The 25851-nt window shown below is 37.4% G+C and overlaps 1 protein-coding gene across 1 annotated transcript; it reads right to left on the bottom strand.

The window, feature by feature from the left end:
- Nucleotides 1-1319: 1319 nt before the first annotated feature.
- Nucleotides 1320-25399, bottom strand: CISD2 (CDGSH iron sulfur domain 2). The gene is made up of 3 exons (XM_027837302.1): nt 25171-25399; nt 3332-3546; nt 1320-2490 (listed from the first exon to the last, which is right to left on the bottom strand). The coding sequence occupies exons 1-3, from the start codon at nt 25271-25273 to the stop codon at nt 2401-2403; spliced, it is 408 nt and encodes a 135-aa protein (XP_027693103.1). The 5' UTR covers nt 25274-25399; the 3' UTR covers nt 1320-2400.
- Between the last annotated feature and the right edge of the window lie 452 nt (nt 25400-25851).

Raw genomic sequence — 25851 nt, 5'->3', positions numbered from 1 at the left:
TTGGAAGTCAGTTGTTTGAAACTAGGAAATAATTTTTATGTAGAAACAATGTTGTAAATGGTGATTAAATTCTTAGACTGGATGAAGAAGTCTCCTTAACTCAGAATGTAGCTGAACTATGGAACTTGGTCAGCATTTATAACAGTATGTCTATGGGAAGACATGTCTTGGGTGCTAGCTTATGGTGGCAAAAACACACCTCATTATCCACATAACTGGCAATGACAATTCCCCTTTTCCACCTGAATTCTGAAGCTCTAAGCCACTAGTGGTGATGCCTAGAACAGGAATTTCAGTAGAATGGGGTGGTGAGCAACAGGGGTGGAGCATCCAGTGGGAAAGATGAGCAGAAGAGTTCTAAACAGCAGCAGTAGGACATTTCCCTTCTTCTAACTCTCTTTTCTTTGTTGCCTCATGTATCTTGTTGCTGTGGACCAGAAAACTGGGTGTAGAGTGGCTCCGGAAGGGTGGGGAACGAAAGGAGCCCATGAGAATGAGACTGGCTAACAGGAAGACGTGTTAATGCATCTGGGTTCATTTGTATATAAAAGAGGTACATATGTCTGGCATTTGTTTGTTGGGAACTGCCTGTATTTGGAAGATCCAAAGACTCTTAGCATTGTACTCGCAGTCTCTTCTAAAATGCATTCATTATGTGTCCTTGTATTTTTTTTTTTATACTTTAAAACTTGTTTTTAAATGCAGCTGGTACCAACATTTTCTCTAGAACTATGTCAAGAAACTTTGTGCTTATATTTTACAGTGTAATTTTGATGGGAACATTTTCTTATTTTTGCAGGGCAGAAATGGGAATAACAGTTACATTAAACCCGGCAATCATGTAGTCAAAAAAAAAAAAAGAATGATGAAATAAATTGACAGTTGCAGAGGAAACTGGGAAGACATAAACAGAACTAGGAGAACAATTTATATAATGACATTATAAAGAAAAGCAAGTTTGAAAGACTTCAGTACAGTACTATGATAAACCATAATTCCAGAGGATCACAAATGAAACACATTGCCCACCTCCTGTTGCAGAAGTGATGTTTTTAAAATGCAGAAGTAAACAACACAGCCAAAGTGGGAATTTGTTTTTTTGGACTATGCATATTTGTTATGAGCGTTTTACTTTTCTTTGCTTTTTATATATGTTCAATTGTGGGGGTAGAATGGGGAGGAGAAATAACAAAGGCTTGTAAAATATACCATTGGTCACAACAAATAAGGCTGATTCAGTATAAACGTATTCCCACCCCTGAAAAAAAATTTACGCTTGGTCAGTAGCATTTTCTTCACATAAAACTAAACGAACTGAATGTACTGAACACCATTTATTGCCAGATACTCTTTTAAAATGAGAAATAACCCAAAGTACATAGAAACAAAACAACCTATAGTTAATAAAATTATAGTTCCTTTTTGTAATTTTCCTAACAAAATATTTATTTGAAAAACTTTCTTGTCTTTATTAACTTATTCAGAATGGAATCATTTTTCCACGGTCTTACATTATAATTTTAGATTTTTTATTTTTATCCACAAAATCAAAGTTCCAGACAAAGAAAACCTCAAATGTTCCTCTCTGATCCTTGTCAAGACAGCAGTAGGTCTTAACAATGCTACCCTGCCTCATAACCTAGCTTCAGTAGTTCATGATTGTCAGGCAAATTTTTATTTAAAGATTCCTCCTTTAGAGGAATCCTTTTGTAAACCAAAGAATCCTTGTTGTAATGCAAATAACCACCCCTTAAGTTATCTGGATTTTTAAAAATCCTGTTCATCTAGTTTTCTCCAATTGGGATTCATATTGCACCAGAATCTTCTTAAAGCAAAGAACCTATCTTTATCCCAGTTACCTAACACATTGCTGTCATGTGAGCATTGAATTGATACCAATGTTGGGCTACAACATATTTTCTTATTCCCATAAAGAAAACAATGCTGAAGAAAAATAATTTTAAGGTACAGAAGTGTTTGAAAAATATGTATTTTTACACTGCAGAAAATAAAAGGAGTTATGTAGATATTGAAAACACTATTAGTTTTAGGAGTATTACAGAAATCTTGGACTAACAATCTCACAGTTAAAAATCAAGATCAGGAGTATGATTTTATTGCTGACACACAAAGGAACCTATTATTTCATAACACAAAGGCTTGTTCAGTTTTTAGTTCTACATAAATACGATTCTTCTGAATATACAAAGTATCAAATACAAAACAGTAGTGTAGTAAGAAAACTAAATGGCAGAAATAATGATCAAATCAACAATATTAATTAAGACTACTAAGGATACCATCTATGCCATTCAAAGGCACTTATAGACACAAATAATTGAAAAATACAATGTAACATGACTTTATACCACAGAAATTAAAGTAATTAGTCCAACACTCCTATACTTCTTTCTTCTTCAATATTAGTGGACCCACATTATCTCCTGTTAATTCATTGTGTTTATTATGTGACCCATCACAGGCAGGAAACTAGAAAAGAAAAAAATTAAAAGTATTATTCAAAACACAAGATCCAATAAATTTAAATACTGACTAACGTGAATACAAAGCAAACTGATTTTGAAAAGTGGATATCAAGTACTTCTGACCAAACTACTTCATTTTATTTAGCACCTGACACAATAAAAAATAGTTTCTGATACTACTTACAACCTTCTTTCCTTTTTCAAATCTCAAACCAAGTAGTTGAACAATTAAGCCATTGTTTGTTACATCTTGTATTAGATTTTAGAAAGTTCACATCAGCCAAAGACACAGAAAGTCAGCGCAAATGCCTAACCATTTCATGCTGCAGCTTGAAATTAAAAACTACCTCTGAGTATATTCGCATTGCAGTCTGATCAATCCCAAGGCATTTATTAAGCTAACTTATTATTAATACTATTATATTATTATGACCAATTTATTAAGACCAACTGACAGTCACTGTCCAAATAACAAAAGAGCATGATGAAAGACTGTCAACAGGAAGTAATACTGATGACTTCAAACAAACCATTTTCCTTTTTTTTTTTTAATTTTAAAAGTTGAAATACTTTAAAGTTAGGGGAAATGTTATTATAGATACCCTAAGATAAACCAGTTTAAATTTTGATTCTGAACAATTTACGCAAATTTTCACTGAAAACGGCCCTTTCAAGAGTACACCTATCTCTAAAACACAAATACATACATATTGAGAAATACAGAAATTTTAAAACATCACAAGAAATCTTCCAACCTGGGGAAGGAATCTAAACTGTGATTGAGGGAAGTAAAAATGCCACAACTGCAAAGAATTTTTATGTTTATATTTAAGTAGGCATCTTACCGTCTTAGAACGCCAACACCTGCAGTAAGCAGCTTTAGTAAGACACAAATCTTCAATGTTTATTTCATTCACTACTTTTGGATTTTCTTTCTGAATCTTGAGATTAATCAGGCTATCTTTCTGTTGTTTCTTCTTGGGGAGGAATGGACGAACTGCAAGGTAGCCTAGCAGTGCAAGTACACCCAGGAATGGTAATAAACGAAGCCATTCTGCAACTAAATACACACGAATTTATTAAGCTTTGTAGTGTTCTGTCTTCTAAAATCAACTGTAAACTGCTGCATAAATTATTTTTATTATTAATTTTTTTTGCTGCATAAATTAAAAAAACCACATCTCCACACTTAAGATCTTATTTTAATGGGTTAATTAGAGCCTCATGGCGTTCAGCCATCACTGGAACCTAAGGTAAAAATTTAATCATGAATAACAACATCACGAGTTCAAAATCCAGGTCACTTGGAATCAATGACATCCTGATGTTCTTAGGTAAAAAGGAAGCCCACAGCACATGACTATAAAAGAATCCACATTTTTTATCACCGGTATGGTACTAAATCAATACCTATCCCAAAGCATAAGTATTCTCCATTTTTTTTTAAAGAAATGAGTTCTTATTGGTCTTTTATTATTTACATCATCATAATTTTCTCTAGTATCCCTCTCCCTAAGGACCATCCTATACAGCAAACAATATTTTATAAAGAAAAAAAAAGGAAAAGAGGAAAAATCCAGCATAACCAATCAATATATGGAAAAAATCTGAAAACATGTACAACACGCAACATCTCTGAGCTTCTCACTTCCATGAAGGGATGAGTTGGGGATGTCCTCTCATATTTCTTTATTCAAGTCATATGTGATCTTTATAATTTTGCTACATTTGTTTTGTTACACTGTTACATTGTTACATTTGTTTTTTGGTACGTGGTTGTCTTATCCGTTTAAATTGTTGTAGTGATTGTGTATATTATTTTCTTGGCTCTGCTTACTTCACTCTTCATCAGTTCATGTAGATATTTCCATTCTTCTCTGTATTCATCACATTAATAATTTCTTCCAGCACATTTTCCATTTACATTCATGTGCTACAATATGTTTATCCATTCCTCAATCAATGGGCATCTACTTTGTTTCCAATTCTTTGTTATCACAAAAAGTGCTACAATAAATACTTTGGTGTATATGGAGACTTTTTTCCTATCAATAGCTTCCTCAGGGTATAAGCTCAGTAACAGAATCTCTAGGCCAAAGTATATGGACATTTTAATTACTTTACATAATTCCAAATTGCATTCTGAAATGATCGTATCAATTCACAGCTCCGCCAACCAGGCATTAGTATTTCAATAATTCCACAAGCCCACCAAAATTGACTACTGCCATTTTTTGTCATCTTTGTCGATTTGCAGGATGTAAGGTGAAACCTCAGGGTTGTTTTGATTTGCATTTCTCTTATCATTCATGATATGGAATATTGTTTCCAATAGTTGTTAATACAACAATCTGCAATTCTTTTGAGAACTTTTCCTACATATGCTTTGACCATTTATCTATTAGGGAATGGCTATTAGTCTTAAATATTTGTTAATTGTTCATATATCTTGGATACCTAACCCTGAAAGAAATTTGGTACAAAGATTCCCTCCCCCTCATTTAACCAATTCTCTTCTTATTCTAGGTGCATTAATTTTGTTAGCGCAGAAGTTTTTGTTTCACCTAATCAAAGTTATCTATTTTATTTTTTGTAATTGCCTCTATCTCTTGTTTGGTTAAACAAATGACCCTAGCCATGGCTGTGAGAAGCCATTTTTCTCTTCTTTTTAAAAAAATATTATGATATTTAATATTATGTTCTCATAACCACTCAGAACGTATTGGTGTTGGCTTAAGCTTAATTTCTGCCAGATTGCTTTTCAGTTTTCCCAGCAGTTTTTATTAAACAGGGAACTCTTTTTGAAGTAATTTATGTGTTCCAGTTTATCAAACACAAGAGTACCAAGTTAAATCCTACTTGATTCTCCGTTATCTAATCTGTTCCCATTGATCTGCCTTTATATATTTTACCATATAATTTTGATTTGATTTTGATAATTGTTTTTGATAATTGCTGCTTTACATTATAGTGTGAGGAAGTGCTATTCCCCCTTTATCCCTATTTCTTTTCAACATTTCTCTTGATATTCTAGATCTTCTGTTTATCCAAATGAATTTTGTTATTATTCTATCAAGTTTCTCAATTTGATTTGGTATAACATTAAAAGTGTAAATTAACCTTGGTAGAAATCGTGTTTTATTACACTAGTATGGCCCAGCCATAAACACTGAAGATTCTTTGAAAAGGACTTTGTAATCAAATCTATACAAGTCTTTGTGTGCTTTGATGGATTGATCCCTGGATACTTTATGCATTTGGTAGTTATCTGCAATGGAATTTCCCTTTCTATTATTGCTCCACGGATCTTATTATAAGTAATACTGTTGATTTTGAAGGTTTATTTTGTAGACTGCAACTTTGCTGAAGCTATTGTCTTGATGAACATTTTTGCTAATCTCCTAGGATTTTCCAAGTATGCCATTATATCATCAGCAAATATGAATAATTTTATCTCCTCTTTATCTATCTTTATGCCTTTAATTTCTTTCACTTGTCTAACTACTGTTGCTAGAATTTAATAGTGGGGAGAGTGGGCATCTTGCTTCATTCCTATATTTCAATGAAAAAAGATTCTAGTATACCCATTCATTTGATGCTTGCTTTAGACTTTGAATAAATGCTTTTCATGATATTAAAATAGACCCTTCTATGCCTACACTTGCATAAGTCTAATGAAAAGATAATGGGAAAATATGATCTGAAGAAAATGCTGGAGAAACTAGACCTAAAAGACATATCATTTTGTAAAAGGGACTGCTAGACAACACGTATGCCTTTCTCAGTACATGCATAAATTCATATTGTACTTTGTCAAAGGCTTTTTCTACATTTATTGAGATAATCATGTTGAACCCCTAAAAGGAAAAGACCATGTCTTTGGGATCTGGATCCCAAAAAAGAAAAGCTGGCCAGTACGGAAGATTCTTAAAATCCCGACCACACTCAATTGATCTTTAATAAACTCTATCTTTGGCTGAAAGAAGGCTGAGGTCAAATTCATTTGGCAGGACCGTGTGTTGCTATTTTGGGGCCCCAGCACCCCTAAACCTCTAAACCTCAACAATGTGGTCTGAGATGTTTAGTTTTTATTATGATTATGATGATTATTTTCCTAATGTTGAACCATCCTGATAGAAGCCCCATTTGGTCACAATGAATGATTTCTTGGATAAATTGCTATAGTTTGTTTGAAAAGATTTTGCTTAAAATTATTAATTCTTCATTAATGATGATCTATAGTTTTCTTTCTGTGTTTTATCCTTCCCTGGTTTAGGTATTAGGACTACATTTATCTCATAAAAGGAGTCTGGTAGGATGCTTTCATGCTCAATTTAAAAAATAAATAAATAAATAAATAATTTGTGTATTATGGGCACTAATTGTTTTAAAACTAGAATTCTCCTGCAAATCCATCATCAGGATTAGGAGTTTTTCATTTGGTAGTTCCATTATACCTAGTTCTATTTTCTTTTCTGAGTTTGGACTATTTAGGAGCTCTATCTGGTTTTCTAAGAGGTTGGGTATTTTATATTTTTGAAGGCATTCCCATATTTTTTTGTGTTGTCAGTTGTTAGCATATAACTGTGTATAATATGTTCTGATTATTCTTTTTTTAAAAAAATGTTCTGGTTTTGTTGTGATTTTACCTTACTAATTTGATATTTTATTGATTTGATTTTCTTCCCTTTTTTAAAAAATCAGATTAGCTAAACGTTTATCAACTTATTAGTCTTCTCCAAGAACCAGTTTTTAGTTTTGTTTATTTCTATGGTTTTATTGGTTTCTAGTTTATTTCTCTTCTAATTTTTAATATCTCCTCTTACATGCTTATTTTAGGTTTATTTGTTGTATTTCTAATTTTTTAAAAAATACATATTCAGGGGGCAGCTAGGTGGCGCAATGGATAGAGCACCGGCTCTGGATTCAGAAGGACCTGAGTTCAAATCAGGCCTCAGACACATAACACTTACTAGCTGTGTGACCCTGGGCAAGTCACTTAACCCCATTACCTAGCCAAAAATAAAAAATAAAAATAAGAAAAAACAAAAGAAAAAAATTAAAAAATACATATTCAGTTCTTTAATCTCTCTTTCTGTTTTGTTAATATATGTAAGGATGTGATTTACCACCCTGAGGAATGCTTTGGCTGCATCCCAGAAATTTTGGCATTTTTTCATCATTATCATTTTTTCACATAATAATTGTTTCTATGATTTGCTCTTTGACTCACTCATTATTTAGGACAGGGGTGGAGAACCTGCCTCAAGGCCACATGTGGTCCTCTACCAAGGAAGGGAATTTCACAGTACAAAACCCCTTAATAAAAGGATTTGTTCCATAAATCTTGGACTCAGTCAAAAGGCCACACCCAAGGACTTAGAAGGTCACATATGGCCTAGAGGCTGCAGGTTCCCCACCCCAATTTAAGATTTCATGGTTAAGTTCCCATTTGAATTATCTTGTTCTGGTCTGGAAAGGACAGACTCATTACTTCTGCTGTCTCTTTATGTTTGTTTGCAACATCTCTGTGCCCTAATACGTGGTCAATTTTTATAAGACTTCCAAGTGGTGCTGAGAAAGACATATATGTATTCTCTTGCAGTCCCCTTTAGAAGATGACATAAATCTTTTAGGTCTAGTTTCTCTAGCAATTTCTTCAGATCATATTTACCCATTATCTTTTTTGTTAGACTTATGTGAAACTGAGAGAGGGACAATGAAATCTCCTGTCATTATTGTTTTACTGTCTGTCTTTTTATAGCTCAATTTCCTTTATGAATTTGGATGCTGAAGCATTCACAGCATATATATTTAATACTGACACTGAATTATTGTCTATTATTCCTTTCAGCATAATGTAGTTCCCCTGTTTTTAATTTTTGAATGTTGATTTTTGCTTTGTCAGATAGCATGACTGCAACTCCTGCTTTTTTGGATTCACTTGACACACAATAATTTTTTCTTCCAGTCCCTCAGTTTTATTCTGTGTATTTTTTTTTTTTTTGTCTTTTAAATGTGTTTCTTGTAAGAGACAGATTGTGGGGTTTTGCTTTCTTATCTAATCTGTCACTCTTTTTAACTTCTGGATTGCTTAAAACATTCACATCTACAGTTAGAGTTAGGTTTATGTTTTCCTCTATTTGTCACCAATACTGTATTTTTTTCAAGTTATGATTTTTTTTTACCTCTTCTACTATAAATACAGTACTATGGCTCTCCAGTTACCTTATTTTTTTTTAAGGTAGCACTATTCCTATTTGATCTCTTGTTCTCACTCCCAATGCCTTTCCCGTTTGTTATACCTTTCCCTTTAGAATTTTGCTTATTAGTTCTTTCTTTGCCACTTTTATTTGACTATTTAATTTCTCACAGAATCAAAACTTCTGAGGTATCCATTCTGGGCTCTCCCCTTTAAGCAACTTCTGCCACTCTCTTGTTAGAGCTTGCTGTCTGGTCCTGCCTTTCCCATTATGCTTCACTCCAGAAAAAGTCCTTCAGGTTACAGAGAAGACACTTCCCTATGGCATGACTCCCCAGCATCTCCAATTATGCAGCTCACTACTGATTTCTGCCCTTCCCCTGGTCACCTTCCTTCCTTATCTGTTTCAAAACCTCTTCTCTGGGTCCTGTGGCCTTCCCACAGGTGCCAGTTGCTCTCAGGAGTTCTGACTCCATCCCTCCTGAGGCAGGACAAGCAGAGTCTCTAAGCATCAAATGCCCACAATACTTGGTACAAAATCCCCATCTTCCATCACAGAATGCCTCTTCACCCAAGAACATTCACCAATGACACCTCCTCCAAACCTTTCTGTTCCCTCCCCCTTTATTATTCCTCCCTGATCTTTTCAACTACTCTCCTGCAGGCTCTCCTCCACTGAAAGGACAGACAGTAGGAGTCATTTTCACTTCATAGCTAGCCCTTGACCTGAGCATGGCACACCACATGCTCCTCTTTATCCTCCTTCCTTCTCTCCTTCCACTGACACTCTCTTTTTGTAATTTAGTTCTGCAAAAACCACTGATTCACTGTAGCAAGGTGTTGTGAGGTTCAGGCCATAATGCTTCAAGGCCTGCCTCTCCACTATAACCTTCATCTGACTTCTGCCATCACCCCTATCTCTTTGTATACTTTTAGAAAGAAGTCTCTTAATGTTCCTTCTGCTGTCACTCTGTTGCTGTCCTTGGCTACTGCATTCATTCACCCTTCTTGCATTTCTGTTGTCTCAGGTGTTCATAAAGGAAATAATTACTTCAGGACTGATTTTCTTCCTAGGAATGCCTCTTTATTACTGAACATTCATCTTTTTCATTTATTAAGCTAAGATTTGAAGGATGAGTCACCTTTGGCTGCATCCTGAGGTCCAATGCTTTTTGGAACACATTATTTCATTCCCTCCAACATTCTCTGGTAGGTATAAAAGTCTCATGCTACTTGAATGTCCCTTCCTTTGTATTTGAAGGTCTTTCTATTGGTTACTTGCAGAATTTGTTCTTTCTCAATGAAATTGTTAAATTTAACTACTACAATGTGACTTGGAGTTTGTAGCCTTGGGTTGTCCCTCCCCCCCAAGAAATATATAAATTCTTTCAACTGGTACTTTGTTTTCTATGTCAAGAAGTTCAGAACACAATTCAGCAATTTTCTGGTATTATTTCTTGCATCATGGTGTTTGGGCTTTGTGATTTGAAAAAATTATAGGTTCTTCTGGGAGACCTAAAATCCTTAAGTTGTCACCAAATATACAGTCTTTGGAATTATGTTTTGCTTGTATGGAAAGCATGTGTTTGTGTGCATATGTATGTGTGTGTGTGTGTGTGTATGTGTGTGTGTGTGTGTGTGTGTGTGTGTGTGAAAGAGAGAGACAGAGAGAAAGAGAGAGAAAGAGAGAAAGAGTACAGAGAGAGAAAGAGAGATTTTTGCTTCTCTTCTGGACTGTCCTTCACTTCTATGTATTTACATTCCCAATCAGTTCACATTGAATCATTTTTCTTTGTTTTGCAGTATTTATTCATAGATGCCTAAACTCATTCATTAGATCTGGAGACCATATTTCCTGCTGTTCATGTCTTCCCTGTTGGTTTATTTGCTTATGTTTAAGGTCTTTTCTTCCTCCTGAGAACTTTGGTAATTTCAGTCATTCCCCCCATATTTCCTCTATTGCTCACTTTTTTTCTCTTTCCCCTTTGATGGTGATTTCCCTCGGGGTTGGATCTGAAAGGTTCACCCGCCTAGGTCTCTGTCCCAAGTAACTTTTATAGGGACAGGCCTGGCCCTAGCTAAATGCTGGGTTCTTTCTCTTATGCTTAGTGGAATGCCATAAAGCCCTCTACATAGGTTTGTGTACATGCACAGTATCCTGCCCTGTTCTGTTCCTGAGTTCTCTGGCCCAGCAACATAGAGCACTAACACATTTCTGCTACTCCAGTCTGGGCAAATTTCTGCCATTTGGAGTTTGAGTTTCTATGGTACTAGAAAGAGGCAGGGGTCAGTGTGTAGAGTCGAGCCCTATCTAGATATGTGTCCTGCCCATTCTCTGTGGTCCTCTGCCTTCTTGTAGATCTCTATGGCAACAACAAAGAACCATGCTGCTGTGCTGGCTTATTGCAGCCTCAGCAAATTTCTATAGTTTGGGATGTGGATCTCCACAGCACTGGAAAGAGGGAAGAGGGGTCTGGATGTGGTGCTGCATTCTGTTGCAGGCCCATGAGTCAGGTTGGCGAGTACAATCTTGTTGCTGGGAGAGTGGTGGATGGCAGCAGCAGGGTACTGAGTGAGCTTGAGTCAGGTATTTGTTCATGAACTTTTTTTAAGCCTTCTTTCAGTACTTGTGTCCTAGGCCATAGAGACAGCTAAAGTTGTTTTATCTCTGGAGCATAATTTCTATATTCGACAGGTCTAAGAGGTCCTGTGGATCAGAAAAATGTCAAGTCTACAACCCAGAAGTCATGTGATCTTTTTAATAACAAAACACATTTGCCCATCTCAATCTAAAATTGCATTCTCTCCATGTGAAAAGACTGTTAGTGCCACATAGTATATATCAGAACACTATGCCATGAAAAATGAGTGAAAATGAATATAACAAAATTTTTCACTATTTAAAAAATGTGTTCAAGCTTTCTCTTTTTTTTAACATCCAAGAGAGATCATAATACGAGTCACTTCTAAATCTATATTCTATAGAAGTACTGTATTCTAAGTTGAATTGCTTTAAAAAAAAAATTATTGAAATCAAAGATGATCTTTGCAAATAACACACTTTCATTTATTTATAAGGTATGTCATATTTTAATTTCAATTTAATTGGCAGTAACACCTAACACTTTTGCTGTTTGTGTATAAAAGTAGAAATCTAAATGCACTAGGGGAAATGCTATTTAGATTCATTCATTTATTCATTCATTTGACAGTCTGTGCCCTTAAGAAGCTTATAATCAAGTCACAGAATTTAAAAGAATCTTTTAGGAAAGCAAGAATTCTAGTGTAATAAAATAATCATTGTCTAATTCAGATGTTTTATAAATTACAATTTTCAAACACAGGTATTCCTCCAATTTGCTTGCCTTACCTCATTCTATACAACTACTCAGGATAGGCCACAATAATTTCTCTCTCTGGCTTCTGTTACTTGGATTTTCCAGGCCTCTATGTGTTTCTCAGATTAATGTCTGGTTCTGCTGATCCCTAACCCCTCAGCATCTCACTACAGGTTTATTTAGGATGACACATTAGGTTCCTATTACCTTCCCAGTAACTGAACATTATGTCCCCATCTCCTTTCATTCCAAAGATTCCCCATGACACGAAGCCCTATTTTCATCTGTCTTTACCCAACCCTAGCCAGGTAACAACCTACTGGTTTTTTCACTGCAATATAGGTAAATCTTACTTCAGTCCTTCATGTATCCAAGTATTCCATCAATACCTAAATGAAATTTCCCCAAAGGGCAAAAGTGAAAGTGAGAATCTTTTTAACCTCTTAGATAGGGGTTCTAAAACTTTTTTCTGTCATGAATTTCTTTGACAGTCTCATGAAGCTTTCGGGCCTTTTTTTAAGAATGTTTTTAAATAACTGAAGGAAATGCTAAAATCCAGTTTGCTACTGTGCAGTCATATCGACTCTATGTGACCCTGTGGACTTTTGTCCAAGGGGTTTTCTTGGCAAAAATACTGGTGTGGTTTGCCATTTCCTTCTCCAGTGAGTGTCAGTTTTACAGATGAGGAACTAAGGCAAATAGGGGTTAAGTGACTTGCCAGGGCCACAGAGATAGCAAGTGTCTGAGGCTGGATTTGAACTCAGATCTTCCTGACTCCAGGGCTGGTGCTCTATTCAGTGCACCACCTTGCTGCTCGTTAAAATTCAGTTACCGGCTAGTAAAAATATGGTTTTTTTCCCTCCCATCAAAGTTCACAGATCCCCTGAAATCTATCCATAAACTGACCATAAGTTAAAAACCTTTCCTCTAGGAGAATTTCCAGAACTGTAACAAAGGTTATGAAACATAGGTTTTGCCCAAGGGAGTCATCATCCAAGAAAGGAGCACGTGACATTCCCAAGGGGATACCTCCAGCTTCCTATTGCCATGGTGTCCCTCTCCTATTATCTCCTATCTCCTCATCACTGTGTCAAAGTAAATTCAATTGGAAAGTGGGGGAGGAGAGAGGAGAAAAAATAAAATGCCCAAACGAGTCTCTATATCTAACCTGTTGGGTAGTTTGGCATATAAGTTTCCCATTAGCTAGAGATAGTATGTGCAATAGAATAGTATTTTTCCAGTGTTTGATTAGGGAATTAATTAAGGGAGTTAATGCTGTAATTAATGACATCTTCTGCTACAGAGGGGGCACAACTTGGGTTTGGTTTATAAAATTTTGTCCCACCCCTTACTCCACCCTCCCCTCCCCCAACACAATTTGACCATGGCACTAGAATTTCTAGTTATAGATCTGAGAATTTTCATTGCAAGCAGAAGTGAAAAACCAGAGGAAAATCTCAAAAGTATTAGGTCACCTTTGGTTTCCTTTGAGAGCTTACTTCTTTTGCTCATTTATCCTTCCTGTTCTTATCCAACCTCTTGCCACCCACCTAAATATGTTGAGATCTGTCCCATCCTTACAAATTCCGTCAGGCTTCCATCCTACGTCTCTGCCCAAGTCCTCATCAAAACTATCTACACTTGTCTCTGCCTTTTTACTACTCACTTCTTGACCTCTTGCAGTCTATTTTCTCTACTGAAACTAGACTTTCAATGGTTACAAATATTTTCAACTGCTTAATTCTAAGATCTCTGGCTAGTTCTCATTCTCCTTGATTCTTTCTTACTTTCTGGTGTTTTAGTGGATAGAGCATTGGACCTGCAATAAAGAAGATGTTAAGTTAAAATTTGGCCTCAGACACTAACTGTGAGCCTGGGTAAGTCACTTCATCATCTCTATTTCTATACAGATGACTCCAAATCTATGCATTCAATTCTAATTTCTCTCCTGAATTTCAGTTCTGCATCTTCAACTGCCTACTAGACAGCTCTACCTGGATGTCCCACTGTCATTTCAAACTCAACTTGTCTAAAACAGAATGCATTTTCTTCCCCAGTGTACTCATCCCTTATCCAAGCAACCCTATTTCTGTTGAGGGTACCACCATCTTTTCAGTAACTCAGGTTCCCAACCTCAAAGACTTGACTTGGCTTTCCCCTCCTTTATCCCTATATCCAATCAGTTTTAAGTCAGGGTTTTTGTTTTTTTTTTCATTCCCATATCTCTTCTCATTTCTGTTCTCCATTCACATGACCACCACCTAGTTCAGGCCCCTAGTTGCAGTAGCCTTTTAATTAGTCACTTTGCCTTTAGTCTCTTTTATCTCCAGTCTGTCCTCCACAAAGATGTCAAAATAATCTTCATAAGGCCCAGTCCTGATCATGTGACTACCATGCTTAAAAACCTTCAGTAAATCACTACTGCTTCCAGGATTAATTACAAACCCTCGAGTCTGACATTTAAGACCCTTTATAATTTGGTTCCAATCTATTCTTATTTCATATAAGGTGCCCTCACACAGTACACCTTCCCATCAAACTGGCCTACTGGCTCACCTCTAAACTCAACATTCCATCTTCTATCTTAATGTATTTAGTACAAATACACATGCATGCACATATACATGTTCTTCCCTCCTCCCCTCCCCCACCCCAAACACATTGTTTATCTCTGCTTTTCTCATCTTTATGTTCCCTAAGGTTCAGCTCAGGTGCTACCTCAACTATGGGCCTTCCTTGGTCCCTTCCTTGTTAGTGTTCTATTCATTCTGGCATCACATTGTATTTACTTACTGTGCACATATTATATCTGCCAAGTAAAATGTAAACTATACAAGGACAGGAAGACTTTAGATTCAAAGCCTAGCACCGTACTTGTAGAGTAGGTACTTACTAAATGTTTCCTGAATTAAAATAAATGGGGGACACACCATTCCTCACTTCCATATTCACTCAATAAGCATCTGAGTGTCTATATCAAGTTCCATTCTAGGCACTATGGAAAAAACAAAAATGGAAGACATAGTCCAACAAGGGAACAATAATGAAGTAGTATATAATTCCAATTCATATGTATTTATTGAGCACGATTATGTGCACAGCATTTTTTTTGGGTACTGTGGTTAATGAGATACAAAGCCTAAAACATAGTTCCTGTCCTTGAGGAGCTTACACTCTAGTTTGGGAAACAAAACTTACACATATTCACTTTAATTCAAATCAATGAATCCTCCTTTGGTGAGGACGGAGGAGAATAGATTGTCCTATCTTGTACAGGCAGGAAGTAAAGTGGCCACTCATGGAGCCCAATCCCACTACTAATCAGCATAACAGTGGTCTATTTATAACATTGGCTGGTTTGCTCTTCCTTAGATAGCCTGGTAGCCTCTGCTCCCAAAGGCTCATCACACTGCTGCCCACTTGATTGACTTAGCCTTTTCTAGCTTAGCACTGAAGCACTGAAGCAATCTGCCAGCACTAGCCCCCCACCCCAGTAGAGATCACAGGTGGGTGCCACCACACCTGGCTTAAGGGTACACTGTGAAAGCAGCTACACAGGTGTACTGAAATGGGCACTGGATTTGGAGACAAATAGGTGTTTTTAAATGCAAGCTCTGCTACTTACTAGTTGTAGGATTTTGATTAAGTCATTTAACGATTTTATATTGTGCCTTAGTTACCTCATCTGTAAAATGGAGGTAATATCTACATTACTCATCTCATAAGGCTGTTGTGAGGATCAAATGAGATAAATGTAAAGCAAAATGTGGACCACAAACTGCTATGTAAATGTCAGCTAAAAAATGAATGTAAACCTTCATACCCTAGATAATATGTGCTATTTTTATTCTTATTTCCCAGTATTATTGTAAAGGATCTGGCTTGTGAAGGAAATAGACAGGAGTCAATCATATGAAAAATATATTGTTTAAAATGAATAAATTGCATGCTATGGATGTAACTGCTTGAAAACGGAAAATGAGATGAGGCCTGATAGAGAAAAATTGCAGTTAATTGAGGGAGTCAGTTGATAGATGGTTAAGTCTAAACTACTTTGTACTTCAATTTCTTCAAATACAAAATATATTATTTACTGTTCTACTTCAAAATAGATGATTAATAGTCTTAAAGCATTATTAAATATTTTAATATACATATTAACAGGCATAATCTTTTTGAACAGAAATGCAGCAATATACCATATGAGTTGTAAAACTCTTCCTGCCATTTGAACCAATGATCTCACTACTAGGCTTACAACTGAAATACAGTATCTTTAAAAAACACACAAACTATCCATACAAAAATTTTCAATGAAGTTTTATTTATAATAGCAAACACATAGAAACCACCTTAGGTCGAATCATAGTACAGGAATGAAGAAATGACGAATATGAATTTCAAAGAAAAACAGGAAGCCAAATGAAGAAATGCAGTGTGAAGAAATAGAATCAGAATAGACACACTATCCACAGCTATGTAAAAAAATAGCAATAAAATTTTTTTCAAAACACAGGAAAACAGATTAGAATGGAAGCAAATAGGATGGTTTTTTATTATTTTGTTAATGTTAATATATATTTTTAAAATAAATTATGCAGCTAGGTGGCGCAGTGGATAGAGCACCAGCCCTGAAGTCAGGAGGACCTGAGTTCAAATTCGACCTCAGACCAAACACTTGACACTTACTAGCTGTGTGACCCCGGGCAAGTCACTTAACCCCAACTGCCTAAGCAAACATAAATAAATAAATGAATAACTAGATAAATAGATAAATAAATAAATAAAGATTTGGAGCATATGGCTTTATGCATGAACATACTAATTTGGTTATTTTTGTGGATGGTTACTAAGTTTAGAAAAAAATAAATGCATGCCTAAAACTAATATTTTTTATCTTGATATTTTTTCATTTAGGAATCTTTGTAAGCATTAATTTATGGCATTATTAAGCACATCTGCAAAATAAAAAAGAGTCATGAAAAAGTTAAATGACCTACCAAGTTAACAAAACAAAGTAGGTTGAAAAACAAAGTATAGAATCTGGACTTCTTTCATAAACTTAATATGCTATAGCTTATACAAGCTACAAACAGAGATCAAATGGTATTATTATGACTTATTAAACTACCTCAGCAAGTATTTATTTTCTGATAAGCTTAAAATTAATTTTATAAAAAATACTGAATGTTACTCTTTCTGTTATACAATAGGGAGATACACCATTATCTCTTCTAGCATTTAGCAGTGCCTGGCACATAAGTAATAAGCATTTAATAAAAGCTTGTTGATTGATACTTTAGAAAACTGCAGACTCAGAGAGTTTAATTTCAATTTAATAACACAACTACTGTAATGAGAAACAATATCCTTGGGCATAACTGCTCTTTGACTCAGTTACCTCATCTGCAAAATGAGGAAAGATGTTGGACTGGATGGCCCCAGAGTCCCTTCCAGCTCAAAATCTATGTCATATGATTCCTATAAATTTGTAGGTTACAGCAAAATTAATTTAAAACATTTCTTCTAGGGATGATGTGAAAAAAGAAATATGAAATACGGAAAACAGGATGAAGAAAAAAATCAATGTAGGTATGGCAGTCTTAAAGTTTGGAGACTGTCAAAGGATGGGAGTGGGGTACTAAGTCCCAACATTAGGCCAGGGACAAGACATTAGCATCTTCAAAGGGTTCCTAGAATGATAATAGCATACCTGTTCTTTCTCCTACACTCTATTTTGTAGCAATGGTTGGTTTTTACATGTTTATTCTATTTTGCAATACCTTCTATACTCTGTGTATATATGTGCGGGAGGGAACAAGAGACACAGAGGATACAAGCTAGAGGGATCAGGAAAGGCTTTGAAGAAAGCCTGAGACTTTAACAGGTGGAGGTGAGGAGGAAGTGCCTTCTAGGCATTGAGGACAAGCTGAGCAAAGACAGGAAATAAAGTCCTGCGTGAGGAATTCAAGAAGGCCATTTTGGCTGGACAGAGGAGTACAAGAAGAATAATAGAGAAGGTTGGAAAGACAGACTGCAGCCAGGTTGTGAAGAGCTTTAAATGCTTTAGAGGCTCTATAATTGTAAATTTTAAGACACTAAGGTCTTAAAGGATTCAGAGTTGTGGTTGACCCAAAAGGCAAAGGTCCTGCATTTGAATTCCAGCTCTGCTCCTAACCTCCTGTGTGACACTAGGCAAGTGATAATCTCTCTGGCCTACATGTTTCTCTACTGTAAAATGAAAATACTGGATTTAGATGACATCCTAAAATCTCATCCAGCTTGAGGAAGAAAGGTGCTGCTCAGAGGTGTTCTGCTAACACGAGGCTTTTAATAATACCCAGATACACAGCACTTGAAGCCATAATGGCCACTTAGCTATCCTCCAGGCCCCAGTATTCTAGACTCTGAGGTCTATAACCAGCTGGAGGGATGGAGTAATATTTACAAGGCATCAGTTGTTGCAGTGATCATTAGTTCAAAGGACTCCCCATGCTAATTCCATGTTAGCCTTGATAGTGCATGCAGTACATACAATACTCTCTAGAACAGTAAGGCTTCTTCCCCTCTTTTCTATGTTCAGGAAGGTAGGCACACACATAAATCACTAGCTTGCAATATCATAACAATAAAAGAGGATATGTTTGTATAAACAGACACATGGAAACTAACAAAATATGTATTTTGTCATGTAGTTTTGTGACCACTGGGTTATCTTCAACTCCTCATTCCACTTTAATTCTCATCTCTATTTTCTTATCATTTGCCAAGCTTTATTCTACCTCCACAATATTTCTTCACTTAGCTATCCCTCTAGTCCAGGGTTTCATCTCTTTTCAGGATTGCAGAGGGGAGTTACCGGAGCAGGGAGATCAATTAGGAGGGTATTTCAATTGCACAATTATGCACAAACATACTCATTTGGTTATATTTGCAGATGGTTACTAAGTTTAGAATAAAATAAATGCACAGCTAAAACACAAATATTTTGTATCCTGATATTATGTTTTCACTTAGGAATCTTTGTGCTATTGCGATACCCTCCTTATTGATCTACCTGCTCCAAGTATCTTCCCTCTCCAATCCATTCTCTTCACAGCTGCTCAACTAAGATCCCTAAAACACATTTCTGACCAGGTCATTCACCAGCCTGATAAACTCCAATGGCTCCCCATTACCTGTAGGATCAAATACAAGCTATACACGTAACAGACAAAGTTCGGTATCCTGAGGCAGTGAGGGAAGAGACTCTCCTAAGAAAGCCCTAAATTGGTTGGAAACCTAAGCAACTGGAATGACCCACGCTGTGTGCTTACAGTGAGGTGACGGCAACTCTCTGATGTGGATAGGCCAGGCCCAGGAATTGTTATCCCCGAGATTCCAGAAAAGTATCTGAAGATACAATCCTAGGAACTTCAAAGATCCAGGAGGGCCCAAACTCACGAGGTAAATGTTAATACAGGAACGAAGACGACAAAGGCCAACTACCACACTGAAAAAGGCAGGTGGGGATGGAGATTGGATCTGGCACAAAACAATTCAGGAACTAAGACTACAGAGAACAGTAAACAGACAATACAGACCAGAAAAAATAATTATAAGAGATCCAAAGTTGCCTAAAAATCTAACATAGCAGGCAAAAATAACTCCCTAACAATTGCAAGCAGAAAATCAAAGAGGGAAAAATGGATTTTCTACAATGAATATACAAATAACTAAAAATAAAATGTGAAATTAAAAAATGAAATAAAAACTCTAGAAGAAAAAACCAGAAGGAGAATAGCTTAGGAAAAAAAGTGGTAGGGGCAGCTAGGTGGTGCAGTGGATAGAGCACCAGCCCTGGATTCAGGAGGACCTGAGTTCAAATCCGGCCTCAGACAAATAACACTAACTGTGTGACCCTGGGCAAGTCACTTAACCCCATTGCCTAGCCAAAACAAACAAACAAACAAACAAACAAAAAAGTGGTAAAATTTATCCTTGTAAGTCCTAAAAATTAGACTTGACCAAAAAGAAATCAATGACTCCATGAGACAGAAAGAAATATTAGCAAAAAATCAAAAGCTTGAAAAAGGAAAAAAATCTAAGATATGTGCTATTAAAAAAGTGAAGATAGAAGGAATCCACATATCACCTCCTAAAATAAACTCCCAAGATGAAAAGTCCAGTAATGTCATAACCAAAATACGGAGCTTCAACGTCAACGAAAAATACTACAAGCAGCCAGAGAGATAAATTTAAGTACTAAGAAACCATTGTCAGAATCAAACAAGACCTGACAGCTTCTACGATAAAAGAGAGGGGCTCTTGGAATACGGTATTCCAAAAGGAAAAAGATATAAACTTATAATCAAGACTAATTTACCACAGAAGACTGAGTAAATATTATAATTGAACAGTTTTTGTTGTTCAGTCATCTTCTTCAGTCGTGTCCAGTTCTTTGTGACCCTGTTTGAGGTTTTCTTGGCAAAGACACTGGAATGGTTTGCCATTTCCTTTTCCAGCTCATTTTACAGAGGAGGAATCTGAGGTAAACAGGGCTAAGTGATTTACCCAGCATCACACAGCTAGTGTCTGAGGCCCGATTTGAACTCAGGAAGATGAGTCTTCCTAACTTGAGGCCTAGCACTCTACTACATCACCCAATAATTCACCTTTAATTGAATAGAGACCTTTAAAGCATTTCTCAACTCTGAAATGAAAACATAAGACAAAAGAGAAACCAAAGAGGTACATTTGGAAAAAAGGACTGTAAGATGAAGTGCTAACATTCTAACATGAGAACTGCCTCTTCAGAACCTTAGTGTCTCCAGAGGGTACAAATATTAAATAAATATAGAAAAACAGAAGTCATGGGGGTGGACTGGTTCTGTTCTAAAGGTTTTAAAAAGGGAAAGAAAAATACACTAGTGTAAAGAAAAGGAAAAAGGGAGTGGAACTTATTATTTCTCATAATGGAGGTTCACTATAACCCTCGACTTTTAATACTCTACATTCTATCCTTGAAACCCCAACTTGGTGGGGATGGGGGTAGGGTGGAGGGGAACATGAGGACGGCACATTTCCTGGCTGGTTCTCAGCATTTCAATTTTAAAGAAAGTCACTACACTAGCCATGTTTTTCATTCCTCTCCAGGCTCCACCCCTGAGTCTTTGGACTTTCTTTGCCATTCCTTCTCTTTAGTATCTTCCATTTTCTTTTCAGCTTCTTTTTTATGTGTTTTCCCTCATTAGAATATAAGCCCTTTTGGGGTAAGGACTGTTCTTCTTTCTGCTTCTATTTGTATTCCCAACACTTAGTACAGTGCCTGGCACATAGGAAACACTTAATAAATGTTTGTTGACTTGACTTAATTTAAGAATACACAAACATAGAGAAAGAGGTGAAGGGAGTGGGTTTCAGGTGAGCTACTTTTTTAACTTAAAGAGACAAAGTTTCACCACAAAGTGAAAGAGTAGGGTATAGAAAATACACCAAACTTTAACAGGGCCTCTTTTCTTCACTATCAAGAAGTTAAAAAGAGGAAGCACAAAAGAAATGAAGGATATGTGTGACTGAGAAAACAGATGGGCTACCCAAATGCTACATTGGTATCAATATATTTAAGGAAGCAGAAGAATGCCTCACTGGACTTAAAAATTAGGAAAATCTGGGTTCAGATACTTCCTGACACTAGTTGTGTTACTAGTCATTTAACCTCTTTGGGACAAAGTTTCTTCATCTGTAAAATGAGGGGGTTGGCTTGATGACTTCTTCTACCTCTAATGATACTATGATCCTGCGATCCTATGATTTTCAGGAAAGAAAAAAAACATGGAAAAGACTTGCGTAGAATTAGAACACATAGAAGGATTACAATCTACACTAACAAAGGAAGAACTATAGAGATGAAATAGCATTCATTTAAGCACCTAATTACCTGGTTTTGACCCAGTCAGATAATTTGGCAATAAATTTTCACTAGATAATTTCACTGGATAAAACTCTTATTTAGTACAATACTAAATAAGTAAAGAATCAAAATATGAAAATTCATAGCCTCAGAGTGTCAGCTCTATAACTATCTCTGAAAAAATGTGTAGGGAACTGGCATATCACATTAAGGTTTTAGAGTCCGTTATTGTATCCCTGGGCATAAGTAACATAAACAGTGTCTCCCATACTATGCAATTCAAGGCAACAAAGTAGTTTATCTTTGCAAAAAAGCTATACTCAGTTTAACTACTGTGTTTTAAATCGGGCACTTTGCTGTTTTCCAGCTTCTGTTAAAAATTTGCTTTTAAAAGTGGAAGGGGACCTATTCAGACATCAATAAAAATTTTTTTTAATATCACTAGTAACAAATATCACTAGTAACAGATATCACTAGTAACAAACTTTCAAAGGACTACTGTCAATCTACCTTATCATACTTCAAGTGCCTCATTCTAGCTGTTCCTGGATACAGATAAGTATTGTCTAAGTACTTAAATAGCACACTGTAATCAAGAATCCCATATGTTTACTAGGAATGCAGCGTCATGGTGAGAGAACACGTGGCTGGAAAAATACTGTATAATGTTAACACGAGGAGAAAGGACACATGGAAAATGTAGCAGGATTTATGTCTCTGGAACATTTTAAAATGAATTCAATGCTGAAAAAAAGTTGCTGGACTAACAATCCACTTTATTCACAAAACTTATATCATAGTTCAATGTTGAAAGTATTTCAAAGTAACCTCCATTCTGAAGATATGTCAGAGGCTATACAGACTTTTAAGTCTTTGATGATATTGTACAAAATTCAGTAAATACCATGTCTTCTTTTCACCAAGATTATTTTAATTCTCCCAGTTAGAAAGTTCATATTTTTTTCTAAATCAAAGTGGTCATAAAACAATGGCTAGTTAATTTCAGACCCTAAACAAATGGACAATTCAAACACTAAGTGTTCAAGACAGAACATGATTAAATGCATGAAAAATACAAAGAGTGTTAGTTATGAGAGCTTTGAGGAAGGAGAAATGTCAGGTTTCATGGAGATTAAGATTATTTCAACAGGCAGAAAGAGCAGGGCAGTCTAGCCAAGGTAGAGAATTTTTTTTGTTGTTTTTTTTTTGGTGAGGCAATCCGGGTTAAGTGAGTTGCCCAAGGTCACACAGCTAGTGAGTGTTATGAGTCTGAGGTGGGATTTGAACTCAGGTCCTCCTGACTCCAGGGTAGGTGCTCTATCCACTTCGACACCTAGCTGCCCCCAAACTAGAGAATGTTTAAGGGAACAGTATATGGCCTTTTAGAGTATGTGAAGGAGAAAAGTATGGAAATAATGGAGTAAGTACGAAAGTATGAAAGAATGGTTTGAACCTGCTTGTGGAAGTCCCAGAAAGCCAGGCTGTTTGGACTATTATTTTGTAGGTAGCAGTCACTGAAAAATTTTAAAGCAATGGAATATCCTCATCAATATATAGTCATTAGTGTACTTTCCTCTCCTCTTTTGCAAAGATGTGAGCATCAACTGGAAAGCCTGTGATGAGGATCAAATGAGATAAGATATGTAAAGTACTTTGGAAACTTTAACTACAAAATGCTGGCTACTATTTCCTCAGAATATTGCACATAACCATCAAATGATGCCGATGTGTGGGCTCATTTGAACTGCTTTTTCTTGTTTTCTTTTTAAATGTTTGAGTCAAAAAAGATGGCTTGTTGGGTAGTGAAGGAGGGATGTATTTAGAAATGAAGGCAATACAAAATAGAAAAAAGTTTTCATAAGATTTTTTAAAATATTTGGGCATGAGGAAAATTAATCTGTGTGGACCCACTCAAGGATATACTCTGACACTTGATCAAAGACCTCAAAGTGAGTGGACCAGTCAGTCCTCAATTTCAGATTTTAAAAACTAAGACTAAATCAGCAAAACAAGAAACTCCTCAACACTATGTTACACTACAAGGAGGAAGTAGCTGAATCTAACTAATTCCAGAGAAAAATAGTACTTGTTTATGACCTTGAGTTTCATGACAAAAGGTTTTTAACCTTGCCCGTGAATTTTGTTTTTTTTTTAAATGTTTTGATAACCGTATTTCAATCTAATTGAACCAGTATAATTCGTTTCCTTTGTAATCCCATGTATTTTATGCACTTAAAAATACTATTCTGATAAGGGACCTACAGGATTCACCAGAATGCCCAAGAGGTCCACTACACTAAATGAATTAAGCACCTTTATATTAGAAGAACCTCCCACCCGATTCAGTGAATCAGAATGTCTTCTGGACTTTCCCCAAGGCGGAGAACAGGCATACTAAGCAGAGGTTCATATTCCAGGGTCTGTGCTTAAAAAAGAAAAACTCGTTAAGTGCATTTCAATGTAATTGGTTTCCTTTGTAATCCAGTGTATTTTTAAGGTATTTAAAAACACTCGGAGAAGGAGGTTAAGAATCCCTTTGCTGGTCTCCCAGCAACTGCATCTTCCATTGCAAAGCTTCACCTCCAGCTTCAAGCCCCTCACAAAGACCATACCAAGGAGTTGGGGACTGCACCCAATGCTCGTCACCCTAGCTGCACTCTTTTTGGAAGGTGTCCCTTTCTGTCCTTACGTATCTAAGTCGGCGGTGAGCAGAGGGCCAGCGGGCGGGGGAGGGGCGGGCGGAGCCAGGAGGCCGGCCTGGGTCAGCTCCTCCGCGGTGAGGAGCGGGCGTCCACAGGCCCCGCGACGGCCGAGCACAAGCCTGCTTCGAAGGCGCCATTCAAAGGCTAGGCAAGCTGGCTGCGCTGGGCACACGCAGGCCGCTCACTAAGAGCTTCGTCTGTGCCTCGGGACGACCCGGGGTGACCCCGGCTCGGGCCACAAAGAGGGTTAGAGAAACACACATACGTAAGCACCGGAGGCACTGAGGCCGCAACATGCGCAGACGCAGAAGAGTCCTACCACACTACACCCTCCCACTTCCGCCTCCCAGCGCGCGCTATACCGGGTTACGAGGTCACGCGCACAAAGCGCGAGGAAGTCCCGCCCCCGAGCGTGCTCCGCTACCTCTCTCCCCTCCCACCACCCGTAGAGGGCAGGTCGGGTGTGAGTGGGAGACTAAGTCTAGGGTTAATGATTCTCCATTCATACCTCCCCTCACATATGTATACACACTCCCCCCAATTTGTTTACCTGTGAGCCGGGCGAACCCGGTAATGCTCTCCGGGACTGGGAGTCGCTTGAGGTAGGCGGGGAGCTGCACCTTGACGATGCGGGCCACGCTCTCCAGCACCATTCTGTCTCCAAAGCAGCTTGCCTTCTGCTCTCGGAGCGGGCCCTGACCGCTACTGCGCCTGCGCCGCGAGCCGGGTTGCTTTCCGTTTCGCAGCTGAAGTCGGCTGGGGATCTCGGGGAGGCGGGTCCGTGGCGGGCCCGGAGCAAGGGAGCGGTGAGCTGCCGGGCGCTGATTGGTGGCGCGGCTGATGACGTAAGAGTAAGAAGCGCGAGCCGCCGGCAGAGAAGGGGCAAAGCGGGCCTGGCGATCGGGGAGGGCCGCCCAGCAGGAAGCAGAGGGCCTAAGGAGGAGCACGAGCACGCGTATGCACGTATGTGCTAAAGTGTGGACGAACCGGATTCACTTGGCTGTTTTGTTTGTTTCGACTTGGCGTCTTTCTCGCTGGGGCAGGTGTAGATAGGCGCCCGGGACCCAGAGCTGCACCCTGGTCCTAGAAATGAGAATTGACCGCATCTGACGTCAAAGGTTACGTGTCCCACCACCCCCACTGCATTCCCCTGCGCACCCCGTTGTCGGACAAGGAAGCAAACTTAATTTATTTTGCCATCCCAGAATCGGGTGACGAAATGCTTCCTGTT

Source organism: Vombatus ursinus, unplaced genomic scaffold (genome assembly GCF_900497805.2).
Source record: "Vombatus ursinus unplaced genomic scaffold, bare-nosed wombat genome assembly UNPS02014821.1, whole genome shotgun sequence".
Taxonomy (NCBI): Eukaryota; Metazoa; Chordata; class Mammalia; order Diprotodontia; family Vombatidae; genus Vombatus; species Vombatus ursinus.
The sequence above is the reverse complement of the archived record's forward strand: the minus strand, read 5'-3'. Positions and strand labels throughout refer to the sequence as shown.

Coding starts and splice junctions, on each gene's coding strand:
- CISD2 (XM_027837302.1), bottom strand. CDS start 25,273: ATGGTGCTGGAGAGCGTGGCCCGCATCGTCAAGGTGCAGCTCCCCGCC. Junction 3,547..25,170: donor CGGGTTCGCCCGGCTCACAG/GTAAACAAATTG, acceptor GTGTGTATTTAG/TTGCAGAATGGCTTCGTTTA. Junction 2,491..3,331: donor GGTGTTGGCGTTCTAAGACG/GTAAGATGCCTA, acceptor TTTCTTTTCTAG/TTTCCTGCCTGTGATGGGTC.